Source organism: Myotis lucifugus, unplaced genomic scaffold (genome assembly GCF_000147115.1).
Source record: "Myotis lucifugus unplaced genomic scaffold, Myoluc2.0 scaffold_85, whole genome shotgun sequence".
NCBI classification, from domain to species: domain Eukaryota; kingdom Metazoa; phylum Chordata; class Mammalia; order Chiroptera; family Vespertilionidae; genus Myotis; species Myotis lucifugus.
The window spans coordinates 42,456-56,109 of record NW_005871133.1 but is presented as its reverse complement, the minus strand read 5'-3'; the positions used below and the strand labels follow the sequence as shown (position 1 = coordinate 56,109).

At 49.3% G+C, this 13,654-nt stretch overlaps 1 protein-coding gene across 1 annotated transcript in view; it reads left to right on the top strand.

Moving 5' to 3' along the window:
* The window catches only part of SPTB (spectrin beta, erythrocytic), a 62,131-nt gene that overhangs the window by 7,977 nt on the left and 40,500 nt on the right, over positions 1 to 13,654 (top strand). Inside the window, exons 2-7 of the mRNA XM_023755813.1 lie at positions 8,386 to 8,537; positions 9,758 to 9,931; positions 11,158 to 11,252; positions 11,634 to 11,714; positions 12,097 to 12,212; positions 12,612 to 12,724. Coding sequence (XP_023611581.1) covers positions 8,386 to 8,537; positions 9,758 to 9,931; positions 11,158 to 11,252; positions 11,634 to 11,714; positions 12,097 to 12,212; positions 12,612 to 12,724 — 731 coding nt within the window. The remainder of the gene's footprint in view (positions 1 to 8,385; positions 8,538 to 9,757; positions 9,932 to 11,157; positions 11,253 to 11,633; positions 11,715 to 12,096; positions 12,213 to 12,611; positions 12,725 to 13,654) is intronic.

The following is a 13,654-nucleotide window of genomic DNA, read 5'->3' as shown; positions in this document are numbered from 1 at the left end:
AGTCGCCTGCGGAGCAGCGCTGACCTGCTGACCGCATGCCTCTTCACCCTGGACTGTGGAGCTCTGCTTCCTGGCCTGGGAAGGTGAATCGATCCTTTCTAGCAAATCAGTGGGTTCTCCAGAAATTCTCTCTATTCACTAAAAGCTGGGCTGAGGCTGAGGCTGAGTCCTGGGCATCTATCTCGACCTCTGTGCCCCGCAGTCCCAGCGAGTGCGGTGTTTCCATGCAGCCGCCACCTGCGCGCCCAATAGCAGTGCTCGGTGTTTGCTCAGCTGCTCCGTGTTCTTGGTGCCTGTTACCCAGATGATCTGGCTGACCCTCAGGCACTCTGAAGGAGGCGGGAGGTAACTGTTACTGTGCCCCTTCATCGATGAGGGAGGTCACACAGCGGGAAGTGGCAGGACAGGACGAAAATCACAGGATTTTAGAATCATCACAGTGCTGCTTGGGCTGCAGCACCCGGGCCTCTTGAATGACCTTCAGACCTGCATTCTCCCCTCCTCGGTGCCTTACCTGAGATCCTGCTTCCCATTTTTCCTCCCACCACCAGCTTTTTGAGCCTCTTTGATCAAAACCCTGAACTCATTTTTAATTCTGTCTTACAGTCTCTGAATTCTGTCACCTGCTGGGCCAGTTGACCTGTGTTCTGTGTTATTGTTCAAATCAGCTCCTGTCATTTCATTTCCACAGTTCATTTGTCAGTGGGCCATGTCACCTCACAAGAGACTTCTGCAGCCACCTGAGAGCTGGTTTCCCTGGCTCTGGCCTCTCCCCTGTCCGATCCCATTTATACAGGGCAGTTAGAATCGTCCTCCAATAACTTTTAAAAAATATGTTTTTACTGATTTTATAAAAAGGAAAGGAGAGGAATAGAAAGATGGAAACATCGATGAGAGAGAAACATCAATGAAAGAGAAACATCGATCAGCTGCCTCCTACACACCCCCAACTGGGGATTGAGCCCGCAACCTGGGCATGTGCCCTGACTGGAAACTGAACCATTAACTCCTGGTTCATTGGTCGATGCTCAACCACTGAGCCATGCTGGCTGGGCTCCACCCAATATATCTTGAAAATTGTTTTATATTAATAGATAAATAGCCTCCTCGTTCTTTTCTATAGCTATATAGTATTCCATTGTATGGACATATAACTTGTTTGTTTTTATAAGAGGAGGGGAGAGGGGGAGAGAGAGAGAAACATTGATGTGAGAAAGAAACATCGATCAGTTGCCTCCCACATGTGCCCTGACCAGGAATCGAACCTGAAACCTTTCAGTGTATAGGATGATGCTCCAACCAACTGAGCCACAATGGCCAGGGCTGGACATACAGTTTTAAGTTAACCAGCCCCCTTTGGTGGACATTTAGGTTGTTTTCAATCTTGTTCTATTTCAAAAAATGCAATGAATATCCTTGTTACGTATGTAGGTTATTTCCCAAATGTATAAGTTTATCTCTAGGATAAATTCCTAGAAGTGGAATTACTGGGTTCAAAACTATGTGCGTGTGTAATTCTGATCAGTCTTGCCAAATTGCCTTTGCTGCCCTCTCCAGCAACATATGAATACTTCCCACCCACCCCCCTCCTTGCCAAACTGGTATTTTTCAGACCTTTTGATCTTTGCCCATCTGATAAGTGAAACATGGTGTCTTGGTATACTTTCACTTTACTTTTTGACTTTTAGTATGAAAAAATGCAAACATACAAAAAAATAGAGCCCGAGCCAGTTTAGCTCAGTGGATAGAGTGTCGGCCTGTGGACCAAAGGGTCCCAGGTTCGATTCAGGTCAAGGGCACATGCCTGGTTGCAGGCTCCTCCCCAGCCCAGGCCCTGGTCGGGGCTCATACAAGAGACAACCAATGAATGTGTTTCTCTCACATCAATGTTTCTCTCAGTCTTTCCCTCTCTCTTCCACTCTCCCTAAAAATCAATGGGAAAATATCCTCAGGTGAGGATTAACAACAACAAAAAGAGATAAAAGTAGAATGAATTATCACCTAGATTTAACAACTGGTAATATTTTTCCATATTTGCTATTCATTTGGGGGATTGAAGTATTTTTAAAGTAAATTGAAGATCATCATGACATTTTACCACTAATACTCTAGTGTGTATCTCTGAAAAACAAGAACATTTTTCAACTAACCAGAACACCATTATTATACCTAATAAAATTAACAATAATTCCCCAAGATAATCTAATACCCACTTAATATTCAAATTTTCCCAGTTATCTCAAAATGTCTTTTATGATTTGTTTGTTCAAACTAGTTAAGGACCATGTATTAGACGTGTGTGTGTGTGTGTGTGTGTGTGTGTGTACTTTTAATTTGCACATCTATTATGAATAGTTTGGATAACTTTCTACACAATTAAGAGACTTTTGTGGTTTTTCTCTATTAATTCTTTGTTCACATCCCTCTGTACATTTTGCTATTGGATTATTCGTCTTTTCCCTTATTAATTTGTAGGTGCTCTTTACATACTAGGTCATTAGCCCTTTCTGATATCTTTCCTCCTTTGTTTGATTTGTTTGACATCTTTCCTCCTTTGTTTGATTTTGCTATGGTATGTTATCCCACACAAAAATGTTTTTAACATAGTTGAATTGTAGGTCTTTTACTTTTTGGCTTTTGGATTTTGTGTCATATTCCCTAAACAAAGGTTATTAAAAAAAACACACACACACATTAAGTTTGGTAGTTTTATGGTTTCATTTTATACATTTAAATTTTTTACCCAAATGAAATGTATCCTGAAGTATGAGGTATAAATTTAATTTTTCTGCCCTAACTGGTTTGGCTCAGTGGATAGAGCTTCGGCCTGCGGACTGAAGGGTCCCAGGTTCAATTCCGGTCAAGGGCATGCACCTTGGTTGTGGGCACATCCCCAGTAGGGAGTGTGCAGGAGGCAGCTGGTCAATGTTTCTCTCTCATTGATGTTTCTGACTCTCTATCCCTCTCGCCTCCTCTCTGTAAAAAATCAATAAAATATATATTTTTTTAAAATTTTAATTTTTCTTGGATGGCTGTCTAGTTTTGCTAACACTCTTTGCCTGGTGACCTATCTTTCTCCTTATTTGAAATGCCACCTTTATCAGATAGGAACTGCATATGTGTACTTGGGAGTATTTCTATGTGTCTATATCTATTCATACACTAGCACTACAGTTTTATTATTATAACTTTATACTGTGATTTAATATTTGATAGAAAAGACACCTGAGAAAATTGTTCACCCTTTATTACCTTTCTTTTTTTTTTAAATTTTTGTAGCTATTTTTAGTTGCTTTTCGCAATGAATTTTCTTACAGTTTCTCTAGTTGGCCTAAATTTAAATTACATAATTTAAATAGATTTAAAATAATATTAAGCATATATTTGTTAGGGTAAACTGATATTTTGGTGATATTGGGTTTTCCTATTTGAGAACTGGGCATGCTTTTCTACTTATTCAAACCTTTTGTGTGCCTCAGAATCCTTTTTTTTTTAAATTTATTTATTGTTGACAATATTATAGCTGTTCCCCATTTTCCTCCCCTTTGTACCCCCTCCACCCAGGCCCCGGCCTTCCCCACTCTATGGTCTGTGTCCATGGGCTATGCATATATGCATATATGTTCTTTGGTTAATTTCGTCCCATCCCCTCTACCCCCTTCCCTCTAAGATCTGTCATTCTGTACACTTCTTTTTAAATTTAAGCTGAAACACTTTGTCTGTTTACTATCATTGGGAAGCCCTACAAATTAATATTTCAGGAAATAATCTTGCCTCGTCTTCAGTGGTTCCTTTGGCCTCTAGAATGAAATCTAAACTACTTAGCCCTTTATTCAAGGCTTTCCACATCTAGTTTAAAGCCACATCTAGTTTTCGACATGCTTTCTTCTTACCTGTAGCTACTCAGTAGTCCCCTCGAGTGAGCGCTGTCCTTTCCTGCCTCTGCGTGGGCGCATCCCGCCTCCCTGCTCCCCTCCTCCTCTGCCTGTCCAAAGTGGTTTTCTTCGTGAGCTCCTCCCCACCCCTGCCCCTTGATGACTCCAATTAGAAATGACCTCTTTCCTCTTTGACCCAGCCATTTATTGTCTGTGCCATTTATCTGGTAACTAATCCAATATTACCTGGTGGCAGCTTCTGTGTTATTAAAATGAACTGCCCTTTATCTCTTGTGTGGTTGCAAAATTAACTTTTGTGGGTTTGTGTCTTATTTCCTCAGCTAGCCTGTGAGGCCCTTGGGGAGAGTGAGCCTGCCTCATGCTCCCTGCAGCATTTAGGATGGACCTGCATGTAGTAATAGTAATAGTAATTAATAGTAATAGTAATAGTAATAGTAATAGTAATAGTAATAGTAGTGATGCTGATGATGATAGTTAACGTGACAGCAAGCTTTCTGTGGGCCAGGTACTGTTTTAAGCACTTTCCATGTATGAACTCTCATATTAGCGGATAAGTATTTGAGTTTTGGTCTCAGACTAAACTGTTTTATTTTTTAATATATTTTTATTGATTTCAGAGAGGAAGGGAGAGGGAGAGAGAGAGATAGAAACATCAGTGATGAGAGAGAATCATTGATTGGCTGTCTCCTGCACTCCCCATGCTGGGGAGCAAGCCCACAATCTGGGCATGTGCCCTGACTGGGAATCGAACTGTGATCTCCTGGTTCATAGGTCAATGCTCAACCACTGAGCCACACCAGCCTTGCAAACCTTTTTTTTTTTTTAATTAAATGTTTTATTGATTTTTAGAGAGAGAAGAAGGGAGAGGGAAAGAGAGAGGAAAACATCCCGCACACCCCTGCCAGAGATCGAGCCTGCAACCTGGACGTGTGCCCTGACTGGGAATTGAACTGGCAACCTTTCGGTGCATGGGATGATGCCCAACCAATTGAGCCACCCTGGCCAGGGCTCAAACTAAACCTTTGAAGGGGGGTATAAAGGAAAGACCACCCAATCACGATGCCCAGACAGTAATTCTAGCTCCTTGGTCAGAGTTTTCTGGGGAAGGCCTGACATGTAGGCAGGAATGAGGATGGCCACAGCCTGCGAAGGAAAGGGAGACACGAATGGGAATGGAGAGGCCCTGGACTGGGTGGCAGCAGAGGCACGAGTGGCTCCCAGTCAGGCCATGCTGGCGGACTTGTCTCCTTTCCTGTGCTGGCAGGGCCTGGCTGAGGCCTCCTTTCCACAGCAGGTCCCTGCAGAGCAGCCCACGCCCCCTGGGGACGGCAGGCCCAATGCACGGCCGCCTCCTGGGCCTTTCCGAACCACCCGGGTTCCCAGCCCAGCTGGCTCCCAGCCACCGCCTTTCCTGCACTTGGAAGGCTCCTGCTGGGTCTGGGCCACGCTGGGAGAATGTGCTGAGTGTGCCGATGTGGAGCAGCCGGAGCCAGCGAGCTAATGGAAATGAATCCCCACCCCTGGGCCGTTTCTCTCCTGTGGCCAACATGGCTTCTCGAATCGCTCCCATGTCTCCACACCGCGTGTTTCAGGTGCTGGGGATTCCGGGCAGCTTCACCCCAGCCTTCAAGGAAACGGAGGCCTGGAGGCCGGGTGCCTGCCTGAGCTCTAAACCTGCACCTCCCATATTTGGGGGGCCAGGAGGCATCGTTCGTGTGCTGAAGACTGGGGGCATCGCACTGATTTATGGGCCAACCCAGCAGCCTACAATTAAATCCCATGCACCCAGCTAGGCATACTTTGCTAAGCACAGGTGAATGGGTCTCAGCAACCATGTAGTGAAATTTTGGATTCTTAAAGTCAGAGAAAGTGAGAGAAGAAAGGACTTCAGTGTTTTTATTTCCTATTGATTCTTAGAGAGAGAGGAAGTGAGAGAGAGAAACATTGATGTGAGAGTGGAACATCGATCGGCTGCCTCCTGCGCACCCCCTTCCAGGGATTGAGCCCGCAACCCAGGCATGTGCTCTGACTGGGAATCGAACCAGCAACCTTTTTGGTACCCAGGAGGAAACCCAACCACTGAGCTACACCGGCCAGGGCTAGGACTTTAGTGTTTTTAGATACTCACCTCTAAAGGGACTAAAAATTTCAGCCCCTTGGTCAAAAGCTCCACAACCGATTGGAAGGGCTGGCCTCTTAAAGGACAGATCTGGGTTGTCCGGCCGGTGTGGCTCAGTGGTTGAGCATCAACCTATGCACCAGGAGGTTGCTGGTTGCATTCCCCATCAGGGCACATGCCCGGGTTGCAGGCTCGATCCCCAGCTGGGGACATGCAGGAGGTAGCTGATCGATGTTGATGTTTCCTTCTCATCGATGTTTCTATCTCTCTCTCCTTTGCCTCTCTCTTTAAAATCAATAAAAACCTATTTTTTAAATAAAGAACAGATACGGGTTTGGGGGAACAGCTCCCGTGGGACTGCGGCAGACTCTGTTGGATCCAGACATGTCCCAGAATAAATGCAACTGCTTTCCGTTAATTACGTCATCAAAACTTTAGTTGGATTTTACTGAAGCAGTCCTTGAAATCAGGAAAGTGGTTTAATTCGCTGCCAACAAAAGAGTAAGGGGTCTTTTCCCTCTGAAACTTTGCCCAATGTCCTAGAATGAATGAATGAATTCCACTTCAATGTTTTATTTACATAAGATTTGTGTATTTAGCTGTAGTATTTTCTTTTCTTGGAAGTCTTATTTAGATGGCTGCCGTTGAATTCTCTATGTACGATTCCAGCGCTCGTCATATTTATAATAAAATATGTCTGACTCAAGAATAGGAGCCGTCCTTCCTGTCCTTGAATTCCCCACCTCCACCCAGAGCCTGGCACCTGATGGGTATACAGTAAACATCTGCTGGGTGAATGAATAAAGGGCCTGAGCTCCTAACACTAACATAGCCACACAGGGGGAAGGAATTTGATGCTGTGAGCCTCGGGAACCGCCAGGATTATACCCTCGAGGGGGTGCTGACTGGACTTCTCTTTTTGTTGTTAAATAGATATTTAATAATTTAAGAAGCCAGCCCTCCCACAGTTGGGGCTCAGGTGAGCAGACGACAGTGAGCCTGCTCCTGAGGCGCTGACATTCCCTCCTGGCTGTGACTGACCCTGGGATCCTCCCGGGCCCCGGGCCCAGCCACACTGCCAGGTCAGCCCCGCCTGGAGTCTTCGGCCAAAGTGCCCGGAAGCCGGTTACCACAAACAGTTCACTAAAGCAAACAGGTGGAGGTTCACTCCTCTTCCTCTCTTCTCTCCCTTTGTTTCTATTTTTTTACCACTCTTCTCTCTCTTTCACCCTCTCCCAGTCTTTCTCCTAGCCCAGCCTTTGCCCTCCTCCAGCATCTTGGTCAAGCTTCCCAGCCCTAACTGGACAGCTCGCCAGGCTTTGCAGAGGTGCTGAGAGGCATCTGCCTGCACTGCTACGGTGTGGGCCAGAAGCCTGGTTTGGCTCATGCTGACTTCGGATTGGGGGTGGGTGTCATGTCAGCTCCCGGGTCTGAAGGTGGAGAACCCCTGCCTGCCATTCTGGGTGTGAGAGAGAGAGTCATGGGGAGCCCCCCGGCCACGCCTCTATTATCCCCAACCCCACTCGGATCATAGATTGCACATGGCCTCCCTGTCTCCTTGTTCATCATTCTTTCCTCCCTCCCCGGAGCTCCTCGAAGATGGGCAGTTTGTCTTCCCTTCATGTGTGATCAGGCTGGCACAGGCCTGCACCAGCAGGAGCTGAATCCGTGTCCGTACATTCGGCCACAATACAGCCATGGGGTAGCCACTGTGTCGGGCGTCAAGCCTTGGGGAGGTAGAGGTGAGCAAGACAGACTTCCCTGGGCTCAAGGAGCCTGCAAGACAGACTTTAAATTAGTACAGGTGTGAAGCAAAACATAAATAAGAAATGCAAACGCGAGGGTCAAGGCACACGAGGGGAGGCCTGACCTAGGTGAAGGGTCAGAAGAAACTTTAAGGAGAAAAATCTTATACCGCCAGGGTGATTCCTAAAGGATGAATAGGATTTAGGGGAAAGAGTGGGGTGAGGGAGAGGTCAAGAGAGACGATTCTAGCAGAAGGAATATTTGCTGAATAGTTGGATTGGTGAAGCTGGCATTGAAGTCTAAGCTCACTGGCACAGTGTACAGAACATTCTGACTGACACAGGAAAACAGATGGATGAAGGACGGGTGTCTCGATACTGTGCGTGGAATAGGGTAGTGGGCGTTATCTCTTCATTGGCCCTGTCACAGCACGTGGGCCCGTGTTGCCAAAAGGCTATGCTCTGATCACAAATGCTTCCAGGAAGGGTGTGGAATAGATACATCAGCCTCCTTTGCCAGAGATGGGGGACTCTGGGCTTCAGAGAAAACCCTTTGACTCCATGCCATTGCCCCTTGACCTTGCCCACCTCGGGACCCTAACCTAGGACTCTTCTCCCCACACAGATGAGCGAGAAGTTGTTCAGAAGAAGACCTTCACGAAATGGGTGAACTCGCACCTGGCCCGCAAGTCCTGTCGCATCACCGACCTCTACAAGGACCTGCGGGATGGACAGATGCTCATCAAGCTGCTGGAGGTGCTCTCTGGAGAGATGCTGGTAACGCTCCTTGCTGTGCCGGGGGCCTGTGGCTGGGGCCATCCCCCTTCAGGAAAGATATGGTCTGGGGGCCTCTCCAGTTCTCCTGGCCTTCCAGGTTTCTCCCTATTCTTTTGGGAGGTTTTCATACTTAATGAGGTGCGGTGTCCCCGTGGCTGGCTAGGTTCTCTGACCTGTTCTCAGAATTTCTGGCCTCTGCCAGCCTTCATGCTTCTCCAGGAAGCCATGTGGAGCTCTTGACTTTCTCCACTTGGGATCTGGGCATCTGTGGCTGGTCTGCAATGGCCACCCTCAACTTCCGTGCGCAGGGGGAGATACATGGACTGATGGCTTCCCATTACCCAGCTGGAGAATTGTGCATCCTTCTTGGAACCAAGGGAAAGTGTGGAAGATGCTGTCTTGTGTGTTCCATTGCTCTTATGCATGGAAGTCTATTACGGGCCCTCTCGGTTGTAACCCACCAGCAGTAACGTTGCCCCCGAGGGAGAACCAGATTTAGGTTCATGTTTTCCTCAGTTACTTTCATTGTGACCTTGGGCCTATCACGCAAGACCTTCTTTGCTTTATTTCCCCCGAGTGTAAAACTAGGGACATAACACCTGTGCCTAATGAAGTGATCTAACATCCTTGGGGTCTAGTGAAAAGGTACCATATTCTTCTGCTGCCTTTTCAACACCAGGCTAAGTTCCGCCTCTTACCCTGCATTAAAAGCCCACTAGTGAGAATTACCCCTGGGAACCCTTCAGATGATGAGGTTACCCATCAATGGTGGTCCCCTTGAATTTTGGCTGGGGCCATTGGGGGGTGAGGAGGGAGGAGGTTGTCTGGTGGGATAGGCCCATTATCAGTCACCAAACTGAAAGCCACTCTTATCACCAACTGGCAGTAAATAGTCCTCATCTCTGTGCTTGGCACATACTAAGTGCTCAACTACCGGTTACTTACTGGGTTTGAATACCATTTATCACCCACCCAGGAGGCTTGGTTTAGTCCCAGGCTCAGTACTGATGCAGCCTGATTGCAGGGTGCTTGAGGGGGGGAACCTCTGAACTTCGCCGAAAGATTGGGGTTGGAAAGTGTCCAGGCGTGAGTGTGGGAGTTGGAGTTGAGCCAGGAGGGCGGAGGGCGGCTGCTGAAGATAGGAGCTGGTCCAGGCTGCGGCCACCTCTGCGGTCACTGTGAGGTCCCTCCATGCCCACGGGCCCACTGCTGTCCCCCAGCCAAAGCCCACGAAGGGGAAGATGCGCATCCACTGCCTGGAGAACGTGGACAAGGCCCTGCAGTTCCTCAAGGAGCAGCGTGTGCACCTGGAGAACATGGGCTCCCACGACATCGTGGACGGCAACCACCGCCTGGTCCTGGGCCTCATCTGGACCATCATCCTTCGCTTCCAGGTGGGTTCCCAGAGGGCAGAGGGCAGAGGGCGTGGAGGGAGCCTCTCCGAGCCAGGCAGGTCTGGGAATCTTATAAAATGGTGAAGAAAGAGGGAGTGTGTGTGTGTGTGTGTGTGTGTGTGTGTGTGTGTGTGTACACTCTGGGGAGGCTAGAAACCTGTCCTGTGGGAAGGAGTGTCCCTTCTCTGCATCGTCAAACTGTTGAAGCTCCGGGCAGGCTGTCAGTCAGCAGCCTGGCCCTGTAAGGGAGGAGGGAGAATTAGTGGCTGGGCTGAGGTCTGTCTACAGTGGTTCTCAACCTTCCTAATGCCGCGACGCTTTAATATAGTTCCTCATGTTGTGGTGACCCCCAATTTCATTGTTACAAATTGAACATAATTAAAGCATAGTGATTAATCACAAAAACAATATGTAATTATATATGTGTTTTCCGATGGTCTTAGGCGACCCCTGTGAAAGGGTCGTTCAACCCCCAAAGGGGTCGCAACCCACAGGTTGAGAACTGATGGTCTAGAAGATCTGCTTTTTGTCCCCTTCCCCCTATATGTGTAACTTTATGGGTTTTGACATAGTTTGATTCAGAAACTGCAAAAACAGTGCAGAAGATCTGCTTTTATGTGTTTCAATCAGAAACTTCTCTCTTTCCACCCTGAACTTCAAGGTTTGTTATTTATAAGGAAATGTAGAAAGCTCGAGGGAAGGAAGCAGGACCATCCACCTGCTGGTTTGGGGACAGAAAGAGCCTCGTCAGAGGAGGGAAGGGAGGGAAGAGGAGGGTACAGCACACAGCTCTTGGACTGAAGAGCCCAGCCAAGTGCTCTCCGGTGTCCCATCTCACCATGCGGTGCGATTAAACAGTAACAACGACAGGACTGGGCAGAATGAAAAGACAAGAGAAACTCCTGATCCAAATCCAATAACTTCAGCGTTAGTGCTGCTCCCGGCCTTGCAGGGCATGTTCCTCCTGGGGAGGAAGCCAGTGTCGTGTTTATTCTCAGCATCCCATCAGAGTTATCAAGTTAGAGCCATCTCGTCACTGCCCCTGTGTGTTGTTGACGCTGACTGAGGCAGGGAGACAGGCCACTGGGACCCAGGCCTCAGGCTCTGGTGTTGCTGCCAGACGGATGGCTAGGGAGGAGGAAAGGGGGAAGGAGCCCCCCATGGAGAGCAGGGAGGCATGAGCCAGTTGCAAATCTATCCTCTCCCTCTGGTCCCTTCCTCCCCAGATTCAGGACATTGTTGTTCCGGAAGGTCCGGAAGGTCGTGAGACGCGCTCGGCCAAGGATGCGTTGCTGTTATGGTGTCAGATGAAGACGGCAGGGTAGGCCCTGGGAGCCAGCTGCCGCCACATTCCCCACCCACCCACTCCCCTGAGCACTGCCGTCCCCAAGGGACATGACACCATCCCCCAGAACTACAGCAGCTTCGGAGTAGTGGATGCACAGGCTATCCTGACCTGATTCTGTGGGGCCGGGAACACAGGGTTCCTTTCCACAGCTGTGTGGGCCAGACTGGGGGGTCTGTTGGGTGTATGAGTCTTTGGGGCCCACGTTATGGGGGAGCCTCTGTGAGGCTTCACGGCTGCCCTCATGTTGAAGCGGCTTGAGGAGAGACAGGTCCATTCCTCTCCTGTGTATTGGCCCCTAAGTCCATACATTTGTCTGGGACCCGAAAAGAATCTTAATGTTTCTTTTGGATGCAGCTACCCCCACGTCAATGTCACCAACTTCACCTCCAGCTGGAAGGATGGCCTGGCCTTCAATGCCCTGATACACAAGCACCGGTAAGAGGGCAGAGGGGCTGAGGGGAGGGGCAGTTCCCCTGCAGGTGCTGGGACACATTGCACTCAGCATGTCGGTTGCTGTTCAAGCTTCACGGGAACGTCCCCTCTGCTGGTCCTCCTCTCACCCTCCGCAGCCCTGCCTCCCTTAACTTCCCTCTGCTGCCTTCCCATGTGCCGGTGCTCACAGCTGCCCCCTGCCTCACTCCCAAATCCTCCCCCCACTTTTCCTGCCCGTCCCCCTCCCTCCATCTGCCAGGGTCTTTGCATCACCTCCCAGCATCACCTCCCTCCACCTGCCAGCATCTTTGCACCCTGCCAGGGCTGCCCTGTTGGTGGGGATGCGTGGCCACCACTCCCTCTGACGGTCTGGCTTTGTCCTCAGGCCTGACCTGATCGACTTTGATAAACTGAAAGACTCCAACGCCCGACACAACCTGGAGCACGCGTTTGATGTGGCCGAACGTCAGCTGGGCATCATACCGCTCCTCGACCCTGAAGGTGAGCAGCTCCCACTCCAGTCGTAACTGTGCGGGTGGGAGACGGTGCTTCTTATGCCGGAGGGAGTGCCAGGCTGACAGGGCACCTGGAGGGGTCTAGGCCAGGTGCTGGGCAAGCCATGGGCACAGCGAGGGGAGGGCAGCCAGGCCAGGACTCTGTTGGGGGCCTGCCCTTCAGCTCCAGTTGGTTCCTGGCACCTCATCTGGCCTTTGGGTCCTTCTTTCTTTCATAACTTATGGTCCATCCTCTCACTAAAATCTCCGGACCATTCCTCTTCCTGCCGCTTGCCACTCGGTGCCTGTAGTTGAACTTCATGCTGGAGAAACACGGAGATAAACGCTCTCGGCCTGACCTTTCCGGCTTCCGGGTCAGCCCTGAGAGCACCCTTTCCCCTTGCAGATGTCTTCACAGAAAACCCTGATGAGAAATCCATTATCACCTACGTGGTGGCATTTTACCACTACTTCTCCAAGATGAAGGTGCTGGCGGTGGAGGGCAAGCGCATCGGCAAGGTACCGAGTGTCTCGTGACCAGTGTCACCGCATTTGCCATCCAGGCCTTGACTGGGATGCTGCCTTCCCACCCCAAGAGCTTTGTTCCTGGGCTCCAGCTGCAGTAGGGGAGGGGAGTGGGGGGCAGGTCACCCCCACCAACTTCCTCTGAAGCCAAAGTAATGGCTCCCATGCTGAATTCCAACGCAGGTTGGCAGTCTGTCCTGAAAGGTGTCCTAGCCTGCAACTCTGAGCCCATCTTCCACCTGCAGACCCACGTCTCGTGAATATTCCCACAGGAACAAAACGGGCTTTTATTTGTTGGTTTCTCGTAGGTTCAGGCCTCTTAGGCCCCATGGTATGCCAGGAAGCCACCCCACGGTGCAGACCCTCATGCCAGATTCCTCTCCCCGGCTGGGTCCTCAGCTGCTTGAGGGTGGACACCATTCCTCATTCATCTGTGTGTGCCTGGTGTTTAGCAAAGACAGTGCCTGGAAGCCCTCCAGTCCTAATATGCATTGAAAACGAACAAGATTTTGGCCCCTCTAGTGGCTGGTGTCCTAGCACAGGGAGCTGACCACTCTTTTATAGGGTTAGGGCAGTGATGGTGAACCTTTTGAGCTCGGCATGTCAGCATTTTGAAAAACCCTAACTTAACTCTGGTGCCGTGTCACAAAGAAATTTTTTTGATATTTGCAACCATAGTAAAACAAAGACTTATATTTTTGATATTTATTTTATATATTTAAATGCCATTTAACAAAGAAAAATCAACCAAAAAAATGAGTTCGCGTGTCACTTCTGACACGCGTGTCATAGGTTCGCCATCACTGGGTTAGGGGAAGAGGTGGGAACTCCTGAACCCCAGCAGGGCCAGCTGCCTGCTGAGGTTGCCGGTGCACTTCCAGGCCATTCCTCTGCCTCAGCCACAGCCCTGGGCCCGGAGAATAG